The sequence below is a fragment of the Pelodiscus sinensis genome, chromosome 2 (genome assembly GCF_052426305.1).
Source record: "Pelodiscus sinensis isolate ZL-2025 chromosome 2, ASM5242630v1, whole genome shotgun sequence".
Taxonomy (NCBI): Eukaryota; Metazoa; Chordata; order Testudines; family Trionychidae; genus Pelodiscus; species Pelodiscus sinensis.
Window position 1 is genome coordinate 231,254,613 of NC_143053.1, and position 17,336 is coordinate 231,271,948.

Here is a 17,336-nt window from a genome sequence, read left to right on the forward strand (position 1 = left end):
AGGCAGCGGAGAGGGGGCGAGAGGCAGGCAGCGTTCCCCTCCGACCGCCCCCAGCCCCGCCCACTCACCTTAAATAGCTGCCTTCCTCTTGCCCCCTCTCCGTCACCGCCACTTACAAGTTTCCCCACTTGCAAGTTGGCTGTCCAGGGCTTCCACCGCCTCCCCGCAGCACTGCGGAGGGTTCACCCCTCGCTGCGCCATCCCCAGCCAACCCCCCCCACACAGTGCAGGTCCCAGCAAATTTGTCACAGCACCCTGTCGGAGTACCTCCCGATACTCCGGCATAACCGATAACCTGGCACCCCCTGGATCCCAAAGGCGCCGGATTATCGGAAGTCTACTGTGTATATGTATTCCTACCTCTGTAACTTTCACTTCATCAGATGAATTGGAGTGGGTTTGACCTACAAAAGCTTATGCCCTAATCAGTCTGTTAGTCTCTAAGGTGCCACAGAACTACTTGTTGTTTTGCCAATTCAAAGACGACATTCAAAAAACTTAACACCTGGTATCAAGGAAAGCCAAACAAACATTTGGTCCAATAATTTCTCTTCCTTTTGGTAATTGATATTGGCATGTATCTGATCCTAGGAAATGGAAAAATCATTTGAAGGAAAAAATATTCCTAAACCACATTCAAGAAATTCAGCAATAGAAAGAAGACTGCGGCGTATGCAGGACAGGTCACGCACCCAACCAGTTACTACAGAAGAAGTGGTCATTGCAGCAACGTAAGTTCCACTAATCTGTTAGCCTTGGCATTAGCTCAGAGATATATATATGTGGCGTTTACAGCCTGGTAGTAAGGAAAAAGGCTCTTAGGCACCAACTTGGGAAACATATGGAGAATTGGCTATATAGACATTGCTTGCAGGGGTGCAGAGCTGGGTAAAAAGCGTGAACTATAATTTGGTGAAAGGCTTGTGAAGTAATGTATTTGAGAGGCGAAAATAATTACAGCATTGGTTTGTAAGCCAAGTGAAACAGATTTCTTTTTGCCTTCAAGAGATCTGCACAATATGTTATGAAATGTATTTGTGAGGGAGAAGACCTGCAAACCCAAATCTCACATGTATGTTTTGAAAATAAATTTCTTACCTTCTCTGTTCACGGATCCTGTAACCCCTCTAAATAACTCAAGAGCAAGCCACTTATCAGAAAAGAACATATGCACATAGCTAATGACTAAAATTTAAAAACTGATTTGTCTTCTGAGAAAACAGCAAACTTGGAGAGAGCAACTGTCTTTAAAAGTACACTGCAGAGAAAGTTGCTAGTTGTTAAACATTACTGTTTGATTTTGTCTTTTCTGTTAACACTTAATAAAATGCTTTTCTTAATGCTTTTTTCTTCTCTCTCCTTGTGAATTTTCCCTCCCTTGGCAATTCTTTTTAAAGTGAACCTACCCCTGCTTCATGTACTGTGAATACCCACACTGTAGTGACAAGAATACCTAGTCCCACTGTAGTTAAGAGCACTGTACAACCTACCAGGTACTGTAGGCGGGGGCGGGAACCTGCATGATACATGGAGCACAAGAATCCTGGACAGCAGATGCATTTTACAATTCTTGAATGCTTTATCAATGTGTCAAACAAGTCAATGACATTTATTAAGAACCTTTTAACAATACATGTGAACTTTAGTTGTCTGCATGATAAAATGTTAAGACTTTCTGCTTGTTAAGCATTTGATTTAGGATCTTTCTAACCACAGTTAACTATATGTTCTAAAGCATACGTACATGTTTTCAATATGGAAGATATAAACATGCATGTTGAAACCCCAGCAAAATCACTCCTTGCTTTGAATTTCTAAAGAAAGGGTATTAGCTCTAAAAATGAGAATATCAAAGGTAGTGATATTTGATTTCACAAGTAGTACATCCCTATTAGTTTTTCTCAATATATATTTTAGCCTACAGAATTAATGAAAGGATAAGAAATTGCACCATCTGTAGGTGTAAGCACAAATTCCTGTTTGCTATAATTAGTGAGTTTATAGTATGGTTTTTGTTAAGATAAATACAGCAAAATATATTTACAGAATACAATTTAGAAAAATAATTAAATATCAGAGCACTGTAGAACTTTGTTCAGTAACTAGATTCAGTGAAATGAGGTATACAGAGAAAAGTACAATTATGTCTATGTGAACAAACATAAACCTATAATGCTGTTGACATTGATCAAAATGATATTAAAGTATTGTAGTGGACTTCAAAATTGCTATACATAATTCCATTCAAAATGGACAAAGCAGAATTCTACAGGAGTAAATATTATTCTGTGTGTGCAGAAACTTCAGTCCTCTCTATTCCTATAAAGGTAGCTTATAATCTTCAGTTAAATAAGTCTACTCCTTGAGGCGGAAACTGCAGCAGTTTTGTTGCCTTGAAACAAGATGTTTCAGACCAGCCAAATACATCTATAAGGACATTAACTCTTAATTTTTAAGTCTGCAGCTGTTTAATCAAAATGTGTGATGCCAATGTTTTACACACTGTGTAACCATTGAAGCTTCTGTTTTATATTGGCTGTCATGCTTTGTGTGCAGTTCTCTTGGCTTTATATCAAGTTAAAATATTAAGCCAAAATATCCACAAAGAGTTCTTAAAACGTAATTTTTAGTTTCCCCTCTTTCAGGTTACAGGCCTCAGTGCACCAAAAGACTTTAGCTAAAGAAGACATAAAAGAAGCCAAAGAAGCAGTGGAGCCAGATCAGTCTGGCGAGCCGGACTCCTCCACACTAAGCTTAGCAGAAAAGATGGCCTTGTTTAACAAATTGGCTCAACCAGTATCAAAGACCATCTCTACACGGAGCAGGGGGGACATACGTCACAGAAGAATGAATGCTCGCTACCAAACACAGCCCGTAACACTTGGAGAAGTTGAGCAGGTACTTCCAGCTTTAAACTTTTCACTGAAAAGCTGGCTAAATTCAGTTTCAATGTGAGTTTCCTTAATAGTTGTGAGCAGAAGTCAGCGACATACTGACAACAGTATGGCATGTACTTCTGCTTACAGGAAAAAGCTTGTCAGGAAACATGCTACTTGCACAGGGGAATAACATCCTCTAAACTCTTTGTCTAGTTATGGTATTTTTTACTGATAATTTTAGAACAACAACTCTTCCTAGCCTGAAAATGTAGGCACTGTTGTATCTTTCATAGTGTCTGCAAGAAAAGATATTCTGTTAGATTATACTATATATTGGATATTTTCTGCTTTGGATCTTATCCTATCCACTGAATAGCAGAGGAATTCCCTTTACTGCTGAAATTTGAGAACAGAATGGCCACACTGCAATCCAGAATGGCTAACCTGAGAGGCAGTAGAAATGTCACCTGCTTAGTATTACCACATCAAGTATGAAATCTTATGAGTAGCTCAGACCTTGTGTGCAAGTTCCATTTCTAGGTATTTTACGTCAATTTGGGTTTTTAGTAAGCTGGTAGTTCTTGATTCTTGGACAGCATGGTGAGTGCTAAGAAGTGCTATGCTCTTTCCTTACCATTCATACCCCTTTTTTCTTACTTCTCAAATGGCTAGGTTCACTAACTTAGCCATACTTTCACTAACAGCAGAACTTGGGACATTTTTAATAGGCTGCCAGACTTCCTTGCCCCATACTTGGATTCCACTTCCATTCATGTTATATGTGCACCAAATAGACACAGGGCTTGGCACCTACATTTCTTCTAAGATGTGCAGCCATGTGGCTATGCAGCAGCCCTATAAAGGGCTGGACAAGCGGTCAGGACTGTAGTGGGGAAAGATTCCTCTCCCACAGTCCTGGACCTGTCATTGTGTGGGAGAAGCACCTTTCATTCCCGTGTCTACCCCAGAGCCCTACCCCTGCCCCTCCATAACTCAACCTTCTGGCCCATCACCAAATCCCATCCCACACCCTGAACGCCTCATCCCTGAACCTACCCCAGAGCCTGCAACCCCAGCTGGACCCCTAGCACCCACATATCCTCTGCCCCAGCCCTGAGCCTCCTCCCATACTCCAAAACCCTTGGCCCCATCCCTGTCGCATATCACCTCCATACTGGTGACAAAAAACATTCATTCCGCACATAAATGGGAATAATTAGAGCAGGGGTGGGGAACCTCAGGCCCGGGGGCTGATGCCAGCTTGCCTGGATATGGCCCCCAAAGCTCAGGGCCTCCCTCAGCATTGGGCAGCTCATGCTGGCACTCCAGCTTCTCCCTACCCCACCCCCACATAGCCTATGGGGGCCCAGCCTGGTAGATTGTGGTGTGAAGGGGGTCACTTTTGGGAGCGGGTCAGGAATTGTCTGTGGATCAGTGATGGCTGTTTATTATAATCTGCAAAACATTTTGTTTCTCAACTTGATCTTAAAACATGGAAAGTCTTTAGCCATTGGGACTATGATCTTTGGTCCTAGCTAAGAAGGGCAAACACATTTACCTATAATGAACACACTGGAGTGTAAATACCTTTTGAAGAGCTGAGCCAGTAGCAGTGGGTGGACAAATAGAATTTAGTTGTGTAAGGGCAGGATGCGCAACAGAGGAAAATTATGCAAAATAAGCACTGCAAACACATTATACTATGAGCAAAAATAAAACCTGCTCCTTAGAGAACCTAATTACAGAGTAGTAAAGATCTATCAATTAAGCTTAAATCCCCTGGTTGTTGATTTCCTGTAAACATTTTCCTCTGTTGATTTGCTGCACAGTCTAGCTTTTGAATACCTCTGAACATCTATCTTTCTCTGGGAGTTTCCGAACAAGTCTAGTGACATCATCCTTGCTTTCCATTTTGATTTTCATTTATGATCACCTCATTCTGAGTTCCACTCTTCTGGAGTATTATGAAATTTGCACAGGCATTTTACAATTTTAAAGGCAGTTTTTCTCCTTTAAAATTCCCTTTGCATACTGCGCACTTAATAGGTCTAGTTGCCACATCTGAAATGACTAGTGTGTGTCAATTTATATAAAAGTGACTTTTGTGTCAACTCCTGTACCACTTTATTCTCTTCTGGGCAGACAGATGTTTAGTCTGTTAAATAATAACACAACAAACTAGAGGATAGAAAAGATCAAGAATATGCCATGTTATAAAGGCCAAGATAATAGTCAAGCATGGCAACTGTGAATGACAAGCCAACTACAAAAGAAGTTTCTCCTCCCTTGGTGTTCACACCTCCACATCAGCTGGTAGAAGGACTCATCCTCCCTGAATGAATTGACCTCGTTATCTCTAACCTTACTCTTGACTGGAACTCTTTTCTTATGCCCATATACTTATACCTGCCTCTGGAATTTCTACTACATGCATCTAACAAAGTGGGTCTTTGCCCACAAAAGCTTATGCTCCAATAAATCTGATAGTCTGTAAGGTGCCACAGGACTTCTTGTTTGTTTTTATAAAAGTCATGTAACTGTTTTTAGAGCAACTTAAGCATGGGGGGGGGGGGGAGAGAGAGATGCTGTTCAACCTTTATTGAAGGTGCACACATTGATTTGTAGCATCCTGGACTGACAGGAGGCAGCCTTTAATGTTCCAAATGTTTTCTAAAACAGTGTCTTTTGATCAATTGCATGGAGAAAGATGTGTGCTTTTTCCTCCATTATGAGAGGAAGAGAAACAGTATGCTATTGAAGATGCTAGCATTTTGATCACTAAGGGTATGTCTACACTAGAAAGTTAGTTCGAACTAACGGACGTTAGTTCGAACTAACTTTCCTATGCGCTACACTAGCGCTCCGTTAGTTCGAACTTAATTCGAACTAACGGAGCGCTTAGTTCGAACTAGGTAAACCTCATTTTACGAGGACTAACGCCTAGTTCGAACTAGCTAGTTCGAACTAAGGGCTGTGTAGCCCTTTAGTTCGAACTAGTGGGAGGCTAGCCCTCCCCAGGTTTCCCTGGTGGCCACTCTGGCCAACACCAGGGAAACTCTACTGCCCCGCTCCCGGCCCCGGACCCCTTAAAGGGGCACGGGCTGGCTACGGTGCCCGTGCCAGGTGCAAGCCTGCCAGCACCCAGCTAGCAGACCCTGCACCTGGCACGGCACAGAGCCACCCACCCGATGCCCCCCAGCCCACCCCCTCTTGCCGGGACCAGGCTGGCGGCTCCCAGGAGCTTGCCCTGGACCGCAAGAGGCGGGCACCTTCCTGGGCTAGTGCGGACATCGTGGACCTCGTCCACGATCTCCGCACTAGGCACAGGAAAGTGGCCGTCTAGGGCAGGAGAGCTGCCAGCCTGGCCACCCAGGACCAGGTGTGCATGAAAATCAAGGGGGTCCACTGAGACCCCCGACACTGAGCCCTGAGCTTACAATGGCCGTACTGGGTCAGACCAAAGGTCCATCTAGCCCAGTAGCCTGTCTGCCAACAGCGGCCAACCCTAGGGACCCTGGAGGGGATGGACCGAAGACAATGACCAAGCCATTTGTCTCGTGCCATCCCTCTCCAGCCTTCCACAAACTTTGGGCAGGGATACCACTCCTACCCTCTGGCTAATAGGACTCCATGGACCCAACCTCCATCACTTTATCTCACTTCCCTTTCAACTCTGTTCTAGTTCTAGCCTTCACAGCCTCCTGCAGCAAGGAGTTCCACAGGTTAACTATTTGCTTTGTCAACAACAACAACAACTTTCTCTTACTAGTTTCAAGCCTGCTACCCATTCCTTTCCTTTGGTGTCCTCTAGTCCTTCTTGATGGGAACTCAGGAAGAACTTTTCTGAATGCACCCTCTCCACCCAACCCCTGCTTTTAGAGACCTCTATCCTGTCCCCCCTCCGTCTCCTCTTTTCTAAGCTGAACAGTCCCAGTCTCTGTAGCCTCTCTTCATCTGGGACCTGTTCCCAACCCCTGATCATGTTAGTTGCCCTCCCCTCTCCCAGCCTTTCTCTTCCCCTCTCCCACCTCCTTTTCCCAGTCTCCCCCAGTTTTGTTCAATAAAGACAGAGTCAATGTTGGAAGAAACGTTATCTTTATTTTGTACATCAATAAGAAGGGGGGCTAGGGAAGGGCAAGTGGAAGGAGGTGAGGGAGGAATGGGGTACGAGCCCCCGATGGGGAGGACTGGGCTGGCTCTGCGGGCTTCTGGGGGTGGAAGCTCTCCTGCAGCCCCCCAATTACTCCCTCTCCCCAGATGGCAGCCTGCGGCAAGTGCAGCCGGGCTGATGGCCGAGTGGTGTGATGTGCCCAGTGTGGGCACTCAGGGCACTCCAAGCCAGAACTTCTTTGCAAGCGGGGCACCCCTTAGAACTGTGTGTCCGGGGTGGGGGTCGGGACCCTTTAAGCGCAGCCCTCGGCTAGCCTGAGACAGCATCTCCATGCTCTAAGTCCTCCTTTTATGCCCTGCCGGCACTGCTTCCGGCCATCATTAAGCCCTGTTCAGAGTCCACTCAATGTGGACTTACTAGTTCGAACTAGCAAAACGCTAGTTCGAACTAGTTTTTAGTTCTAGATGCGTTAGTTCGAACTAGCTTAGTTCGAATTAACTAATTCGAACTAAGTTAGTTCGAACTAGCGCTGTAGTGTAGACGTACCCTAATGGAGTTGTTTTATGTAAGGTACTATTATGTATTTTGTACCCCAAGCCAAATTGTAAGGATGTGATTCACGCCTTCATTATCTGTTCCTGCTATTTATTTAGATAGCACCTTGCATCTGCATAGGCACACATTCCTTGCCCTAAAAAACTCATAAGCTTCTTATAAACCTGTACTTGTGAATTGCTATTACAGCTCTGTTTAAGGTCACACTTTTTTCAATAGTTGTTTTATTATCTATAGGTACAAAATGGAAGTGAAAAAATTACTCCCTTGTCTTCTGCTATTCTAACATCAGTGTCAACTATGACATCTGTGATTTCTCCAGTATATGCTGGTGATCTCCATGCAAAGTCAACAGCTGATGAAAATGTAAGTGCTACCAGTAAAGTAGATTTGAGATGCCACTCTTCACTAGAAAATGCAGACACTCCAGTAAAAGGCATACTGAAATCAGAACACTGGCAGCCTTCAGTGGAAGCAATGGAAAGCAAACGAGCATCAAAGGAGCATGAAGAGGAAGAGACAAACAGATTCTTAGCATATGAAGATAATGACGTCAAAAAGTACAGCTCTTTTGAAGAAACAGCCACCCATCCTGTTCTTAGTAAAACAGAGGACTACCACAAAGAGATAAAGTACACTTTCCCAAGAAAGAGCAGTATGGAATTGTTTACCCAACAAGCACTTTTACAGCCTTTGGAACAGAAGGAATTTGTTTCTGATACTGTCCTGCAGGGTAAACAGGAAGTCAAAGAAGGCTGGTCCTTGGAGGAAAAGATGGAGGTGGAGAATGTCTTGAAAAGCAAAACCTTGCTGAGAGGTACAGTGTATATAATTGCTTTTAGTGTGAACATCTGACATATCTTTAAGCCTTTTTATAAAGAGTGAATAAATCTTGTGGAGTTTGAGGTTTTTGCAGATATCAGACATCAGAGTTTTAGTTTCAAAAACTTAGTTTCTAGCCCTGTCCCCTCTTTAAACTTTTAAAATGCATTGGTCTTCAAAGGTGATTTTTATTAATCAGATATCGTTTTCTTATTAAGGAAGGCTGTGCTTTGTATTGGGAGTAGAATTCCTCCGCCCGTCCCGTACAAATCCCAAATTGGTAACTCATGTTCATTAGCTGTACATTCAATAAAATCTCTGAGTTATAAACACCTTGGGAATGAAGGTTCATAACTCTGAAACATTTGTAACCCTGAAACATTTGCATATCTATGGTAATTCTTTGAAAAGAAGAACTGAATATTGACTTTGTACAGTTTCAAAGCTGTTTTATGTAAAAGAAAAATTCTGGTTTTAACTGTATCTATTTAAATGGAGCAAGCACAGAAAGTTTAAAAAAGATTTGACAAGTAAGGAAACTTTCATTTTACATATACAGTGCACAGTATGCCAGTGTAATTTATTTTCCTTACATTTTCTCTTACCTCTCTTCTCTTGTCTCTTCAAAGTGATATGTAAAACCAGTAATATTCAAAGTAGCAGAACTTTTAAACTGATGATGTTTGTGTAGATTCTTTGCCCGTCCTTACTTAAATGGCTTCTTGGCACATGATCAATGCAATTAGGGAGACACTAGTATTTACACAAATTCTGCCTATATTATTGTGTTTGAATTGTGGGAAATTCTTAAAATGATTTACTTCTGTTTTATTAATGGGAGAAATTTGGCCCCTGCATTGTTAATATGTTATGTCTTCACTCTGAATTTGTTCTTTAACTTCAATGTAAACAAAACTGAACCCAGAAAACAAAATTAGCAAAGGGGGCCTCTTTACCATTCATACCCAGCACGCATACTGCATTGTTGATTTTCCCAATACTGTATTGGGAAGAGGGAGCACTAGAATAGGAGCAATTGAACCTTAGAGCTATAGCATGCCTGTCAAGTTTTCAAAAAGGAAAGGAAGGTAATCCATCTCATTCTAAGGGGTGGTTCTTCAGTATTGGGTTTTCTTCTTCTTTGTTTGTGAAGATATTTTTTTCCAAGCTGTTTTGTTGATACATTATCTTTTGTTAAACCGCTCTAACAGATGTGCTGACATGCATTTTCTCTCTCCTTTCTAGTTCTCCTTATCCTCCCTACCATTGCCTCTTCCAGTTATACTTCTCCCTCCACTTCCTTGGTTTTCTCTCTTCCTTCCCCCTCTTTGCTTCCATGTCTCCCCTCCCATTGTTTCTTTTGAATTGGGAGCTGGAACTTGAGTTCTGCTCCCTTCAAATGAAGGGCCGTTTACAATCATTTTCAGTTAGTGCAAAGTTGGGATTTTACATGGCACACACTACCTCTGGGATATTGCTTCTTTTTGAATTCATAATTTTAGTTAAAGTTCTTGTCAGTTAGGGTAGTGCATTATCTGAGTCTTAAATAACACATTGGCTTGCTCCCTGGTTATAATGTAAGAAATGTTCGGTTACTGCACTGTGTTAATTCTGCACTTCTCAATATGCAGATCATGGTGAGCCTACTTCTGAACTTGGCATGATGTCACCACAGACAGATTCTCAGACTGTGGTGTCCAGTAGACAGCGGGAGGCTTCCGAACAACTAGATGAAAAATTCTGTAGGAACCCTTGTGAGTTGTTTGTTGCTGAAGATAACAAAATAGAAACAACCGAGGACTACCTGGATGCACCCAGCAAAACATTGTCAATTAAAGAAAGGTAATTAGGTTTGTCTTTTTAAAGTGATCTCAGCATACTCATGTTTATAAGGTTATAGTGTACACAGGATCACTTATTTGAGATCTTTTTTTTTTTTTTTTTTTTTTTTTTTAAAGCTGTGCGCGCGCTGATGACTGGTTTCTTTACTTGCTGAACTACTAAAAGTGAAAACATGCAGCACATCTGTCTGACACTAGACTTGTAAAGCACGCTATGGTGAATCACAATTACCATAAATAGAGAGTATGTTAATCTAACTTTAAAAGTGCCAACCAAGTGACAACAAATGATTAAGGGACAACTTACTCTGACTGCATATTTTAGCTATGTGCTAGTGTATTTAATTTTCTCAGGTTCTGGTTTTACCAGCAGCACAGTTGCAGTAGCACATGATGACTTTTGTACTATACAATAATCATTTGCTTTTTGGTCGGGCGCAATATGTTTTAATAAGCAGAGCATTGAGAATCTAGCAGTAGAATCTGTGCATAAAAGGTGTTGGTCTTTGCTTTAGAAATGTGTACATGGTTAATTTTAATTTAGGAACTGCTGTATGAGAGAACATTTAAGCATGTATGTAGAAAACGGTGTGTTTATAAGCTCATGTTCAAAACCATTACTTGCTCCCATGATTGCCCCCCCGCCCATAGTGAAACAAAAAGCCTCTGTGCTCTTAAGCCTTTCAAAAATAGTTCACTTAGGCTATGTCTAGACTGCAAGCCTCTTTCGAAAGATACTTTCGAAAGAGCCTCTTTCAAATGAGAGCGTCTAGACTGCACGCGGAACTTTCGAAAGAGCAAGCCACTTTTTCGAAAGAAAGCACCCAGTGAGTCTGGATGCTCTCTTTCGAAGAAGCCCTATTTACATTCAAGAACACCTTCTTTCGAAAGAAGCACTTTCGAAAGAAGGCGTTCTTCCTCGTGAAATGAGGTTTACCGCCGTCGAAAGAAAAGCCGCGTTCTTTCGATTTAATTTCGAAAGAACACGGCTGCAGTCCAGACGCAGGTGAAGTTTTTTCGAAAAAAGGCTACTTTTTTCGAAAAAACCCCTGAGTCTGGACACAGCCTTAGTTCTATCACATAGTAAAGCTGCTGGGTTTAGAAAACCATATGTCTAACTTAATTGTAGTAGCGGCGAGGAGTCCTGTGGCACCTTATAGACTAACCGAAGTGTTAGATGCATCTGACGAAGTGGGTCTTTGCCCACAAAAGCTTATGCTCCAACACTTCAGTTAGTCTATAAGGTACCACAGGACTCCTCACCGCTTTTGCAGTTTCAGACTAACATGGCTACCCCCTGATACTTAATTGTGGTAATCACTCTGGTCTTGTACAGAAAGGCTTTTTTAAGATGTGTTCAGTGTAATGTTCTCTTCCCCATTCTTTACTCTTCCCCACATGCCCCATTTCAAAGAAGTTCAAGGACTGAAGAAACAAAAATAAATATCAGATTGTTTTGGTCATGTTGAGCTACAAAAAGTCAGTAATAACATGTATCGTGCCCTACACTTTTAGTCTCTGAGTAGCAGCAACCTTGACCTGACTGGAGCAAAATGCACTACATGAGTTAAGCTTCCCAAATAGGCCAGTTTAGAGGGCCTCTGAAATATTAAGGAAGGCCTCATGGGCATATTTAGTAATCACAAGGCTTCTGTGTCAGATGTGAAATAGCATATATATTGTAGCCATTGTTGCATAGTCAGTGAGAGTGCCATTTGTCCTCTCTGAAATTCCTACATACATTGTTTTATCTCCAAGAACAGAGGAGTAGTTCTCACCCTGAGAGCAGTAATGAACAGGGGCATTCCTAACCTATGTGCTTCAAGAGTATCCTTGGGGGCCAATAAGAGGAATCCTCATTATACTGGGAAATGGATAATATCACACAAGTTCAGTAGTGCTCCCTTCCCTGTTCTCTCTTCTTCTGTGTAATTGTAATTATTATATATATAATAGATAACTTTTAAACTGACTAAAAAGGCATCTAGGCATCCAAGTGCACACTAAGAAGTTGGGGGTGGGGCTAACTATATAATCATCTCGTTTTTAAAACAAACATTAATTAAAAGTTTTATGACCATAACATTGTTGAAATGATGCAGCTTTCCTAGATAACGTTGAAACCTACACAGTTGGCATCTTTTTTTTCCTTTTTAGGCTGGCGCTGTTGAAGAAGCGTGGTGAAGAAAGCTGGAGAAGCAGACTTAACAAAAAGCAGGAGTATGGGAAAATGTCTGTCTCTGAGCGTAGCACACAGCTGCAAGAAGCTGAGCAGTTCTTCAAGAAGAAGGTAAAATTTTCCAGGATAGGAAAAAGTATTTTTCTTGAAACACTACTGCTTTGGACAGCATCAAACTACACAAGCATGCCTAACTTTGGCTGATAGCTACAGCTTGTAGCATTAGTCATCTTTACCTAGCTTCTGGGTTTGTATAAAGGAAAAGAAGTTTCTCTATCACAGAGCTCTTAAATGCCAAATTGCCTTGTTCACTGTCTGTCTCTGTATTTTCAGCGTTGGGAAGAGTATATTTTTATCAGTACATTACCAAAAAGTAAGTGGTCTTGTAGGGGTTCGTCTACACAGCAGCATTATTTCGGAATAACTAACGTTATTCCAAAATAATGAAGAGCATGTCTACACTACAAGCCTTTATTTTGAAATAATGTTGAGCTGGGGGACGACTTACTCCAACTCATGGTAACCTTCGTTTCACGAGGAATAAGGGAAGTCGAAACAGAGTGTTCTTCCTTCGACTTCCTGCTGTGGAGACAGCACCTAGAGCCAAGTTAAGCTATTTCGACTTAAGCTATGCTATCAATGTAGCTGAAGTTGTATAGCTTAATTTGACTTTAGCCCTGCTGTGTAGATGTACCCTAAGATTTTAGGGAGAGTTAAATATTTTTTTAAATGTTTGGATTTCTCATGGTCACAAAAGCAAGAACAGATTTCAGTTTAACAACTGTTTAACTTATCTGAATCTTTCTCGCTGTTTTAATATGAAATGGTTTGAAGATATTAAATTCTAATCTTTGGTATTTTGCAGTCTTCATACACACAAACATTTTCAGTAGTTTTGAGGGAACCAAGAGTTAGTTGTTAAGGTGTAAATATTAGAATACTTATCAATTGCTTCTGTTTTTTAGTATTTTATACAGTCCTGGCTGTCAGTGAGTAGCCAGAGCCACTAGAAACCTCCAGACTTGTGATTAGTCTTGTTTATAATACATTCTGTGCTAGAAAGGACAAAAATCTTTGTCTCATTAGTTAATAATATAAATGGTATTTTTTTTATTAAATATTCAGTGTAGGTTCCCAGCCAATAGTGGAATACAAGTCCTGTTCCCATCAGTATACATGTAGGCTTGATGATCAATCTGTCCTTACTGACATAACGTTGTTGTTGTGGTCTTTAAATCTGAGTACCTGAATCATAAGTGAATGTGTCTGAAACATCTGTGACCCGCTCAATAAGACTAAGAAAAGAATACTTAGTGGCTATATTTTTGCCTTGTAGACTGTTTTTAAAACATGCAGTGCTTTGCATGGTTGGTAAAACAAACTTGATTTGGGAGAACAAAACTGGAAGTTCACAGTATAACAGTTCAGACTTCAAAATCCAGTTGTTAAGGTAACATTCTCCAGCTGAAAGCAACTTAAGAGAATCACCAAAGAACTAAAGGTAGACAACCTAGTGTAAATCCAAAAACAACATTGTTGCAGATGGCTCCCCAGCAGCTATCAATGAGCTTATCATTCTCCATCGAGGGGTTTCCTTGTGAGTGCTCCACACAGGTCTAGGTGCATTCTCACGCCGGCGATCAGAGATTTTTGCCTAGCAGTGGCTTCCCACGCTGCACATGTGCAGTCGCTGCCTTATGCTGTTTTCATACATTGGCTACACATGCAGCGTGGGTCCTCCTCACTTCCTTTTCTACCATCCTTGGCAGAAGATGGAGTCTCAGTAGTGCTCTCTTCTCCAACTGGAAAAATAAAAATAGTGTAGTTAGTTTATAGTTCATTAGAAGTTTTAATCAGTTTACAATTAATGTTCATTAGTTCTTGTTAATTGGAAAAAAACAAACAAACCGCTTCCCCAGTTTTTCTTTTTAGTTCCTGCAAGTTTTTAAACTCTAAAAGTTCTTCTCAAAATGCCAGTGTCTACTGGGGTTAAAAAATGTGATACGTGTAGAGACTTGATGCCTGCATCTGACAAGCATAGTTCCTGCATAAAGTGTCTTGGCGAAGGCCATGTGCCGTAGAAATTCCCACACTGCCAGAACATGATGGCCAGAGCCAGGAAGGACCATAAAATGAGACTTGACTTAACCTCCTATGAGAGAAATCCCTTCAACCACCAGAGGCTTAGTCCACCAACCCCCAGAGCCACTAACTCCACCTAAGAGGGCTAATTCATCACCCTCAAGGGTCTCGCGTACATCTCAGGCCTCTCCAGCATGGTCTTTGTCATTCATGTCCCATGTCACCTGTTCGCCGGTGCCGTCTACTTCCAGCACTGCAGAGAAGCAGAAAACGGCACCTACAAAGAGAGCAGAGTTGGAGCCGAAAAGGAAGACTAGCTCTTCAACACAGACTGGTGCCGTTCCTCGATTGGCACTGACAAAATCTGACATGCCTCCACCCCGACTCTAATGGATATCTCCGCACTGAGCCAACATTCCGGTTCCCACCCGTCAGAAACTAAGCATGCTCAGGCACCAGAGCTGAAGAAGGCTTCTCATAAAACAGCAGACACGCAGCACTGAGTGCCGCAGCCACACACACGGTCTCCACCAGTGCCAAGCGCATCTTCACCTCTGCATTCTCCGAGAATCCGACAACCTAGTCCACACCAACAATATTCAGAACATTTCTTATTTGCCTACTCCCTTATCACTGGGCACCGTATATGGCACCAGACAGGAGAGCAGGTTCTCCTCACAACACTCCTCACTGACAGGCTCAGTGACTTTGTGGTGTTCCACTCAGCACCGACCAACACACCACCCTCCACAGTACATGTGCATTAATCACCCTTGGCCTTATCCACCACGGCAGTTCCAATCCCAATGGCCCCCTTGGGAGCCCTTCAACCAATCTGTTGCTTGAACTGTCATCGTTCACGTGAGACAGTGACATCCACACCAGCACATATGGTAACCTCCTTGCCGGAATACTTTTCCATCACCCAGATCCATCCGTGGTGATCTCAACCAACGCATCTCTACTAGGTTGGGGTGCCCACTGTGACAAGCAGAGAGTCCAAGGCAGATGGTCATGATCCGAGATGTGAGATCCCTCTTACCCTCCCCACCCCCATTTGCTGCCTCTATCTGATAGAGGCAGCAGGGAGGGGAGAGGGGGAAATCAGCTAGTTGACGGAGTATCGAATAGTCGACTACTCCTTACCATCCTTAGTATATACCCTGCCGACAGAACACCACTGCAGACAAACTGAGCAGACACTTCTTGGAACAGTCCAAGTGGCAGTTCAGACTCTATATCACCCTCCCAGTCTTCCGGCAATGGGATTTCCCATTCCTAAACTTATTTGCGACTGCATCCAACAGCAAATGCCGCCGCCGCCGAGGAGGTCAAGGCAAAAGTTCAGAGAGAGATGCTGTCACCAAACCCTGGACTGCTCCCCTTCTATATGCCTTTCCAACGACTCCACTGCTTTCCAGGATGTTCAAGATTGGCAAGGACCAAGCCACAGTAATTTTAATAGTTCCCCATTGGCCAAGACAACCGTGGTTTCCCTACCTGCATTATCTATCGATTGCTCACTTGATTTCCCTCTCCATTGGATCTCAATTGCTGACCCAACATCAGTAAAACTCTCCATCCTAACCTGAGGGCTCTCAAATGCCCAGCGCAGCTTCTTCATAGTTCCAAAATGAAGAACTTACCTGTCCCAACAGAGTGAATCAGATCCTCCTGAATAGGTGGTGCTCCTCTGTGAGAATACCTACCAAAACAAATGGGGACGATTTCAGGAGTGATGCAGCCAATGTCAATTGCGACCAAATACTGTTCTGATACTTACCGTACTTGAATACCTGATGGACCTTAGTGTCGCAGGCCTCTCCATCAGCTCCATTCGCGTCCATCTGTCCTCCATCACAGTTTTTCACAAACCAGTGGACAACCTTTTGCTCTTTCATATTTCATCATGAAGCGCTTCTTAGTGGGTTTGTGAAAGACATGCCTAAATTTATTTGCCCACCTAGTTTCCTAAACTCCTTAGCTTCCTGAGAGAAGCAATGCTACATACTCTGGACACGAGACAAGCCCTTGCATCCTACATATATAGGACCAAGGAATTTAGGAAATCAGACAAATTTCTGTCTGTTCCCCACAGGGGGATATCTGTCTCCATGCAACGTATCTCCAAGTGAAGAGCCAATTGCATATACACTGTCTTCGGAGGAGGAAACCACCTCAGACTATCACCGCACTTTCCACTTGTGCGATGGCCACATCAACTGCTTTCCTGCATAATGTACCTCTCGCCAATATCTGTAGAGTAGCGACATGGTCTTCACATCACACCTTCACACAACACTATGCTCTGCAGCAGGGACCTTAGCTAACACCACGTTAGCAGATTCAGTCCTTGCCTCTTCTCACAACTGACTCCAAGACCCACCACCACGAACAGTGGGTACTGCTAGCTAGTCACTTTAGTGGAGCACCCACAGAGACGCCACTTGAAGGAGAAGTTACTTACCTTGTGCAGTGACAATGGTACTTGGAGATGTGTGTGTCCCTGTGGGTGCTCCCCTACCTTCTTGTCCTCCCTGCTACTTGGAGTGTGTTAAAGGATTTCCATTAGAAAAGGAACAGGGGGACCCGCACCACGCAGCCAACAGATGGCGACCATGCATGTGTGACACGGAAGGTAAAAATCTAGGTAAAAATCTCCAATCACCGGCATGAAGACGCACCAAGACCTGAGTGGAGCTCTCACGGGGGGGGGGGGGGAACATCTCAATGCACCATCATTACTGCACAAAGTGAGTAACTTCTTCCTAATGCTAGTACCTGACTTAGTTCAACATCATGACAAAATAATTATGAAGTGCCTTCTAGTGTCTTTGGACCAGAATGTGATCATAGTAGCAACTTGA

The 17,336-nt window shown here is 42.8% G+C and overlaps 1 protein-coding gene across 41 annotated transcripts in view; it reads left to right on the plus strand.

The window, feature by feature from the left end:
* Positions 1-17,336, plus strand: part of SVIL (supervillin) — a 197,412-nt gene that overhangs the window by 135,434 nt on the left and 44,642 nt on the right. For 35 of the 41 annotated variants that reach the window (XM_075922624.2, XM_075922625.2, XM_075922620.2 and 32 more), the window contains 6 exons: positions 592-731; positions 1,398-1,493; positions 2,646-2,898; positions 7,783-8,362; positions 9,999-10,209; positions 12,366-12,498. In XM_075922624.2, the coding sequence (XP_075778739.2) occupies positions 592-731; positions 1,398-1,493; positions 2,646-2,898; positions 7,783-8,362; positions 9,999-10,209; positions 12,366-12,498 (1,413 nt within the window). The remainder of the gene's footprint in view (positions 1-591; positions 732-1,397; positions 1,494-2,645; positions 2,899-7,782; positions 8,363-9,998; positions 10,210-12,365; positions 12,499-17,336) is intronic. The other 6 variants (XM_075922611.2, XM_089776762.1, XM_089776763.1 and 3 more) reach the window with 1 other exon arrangement.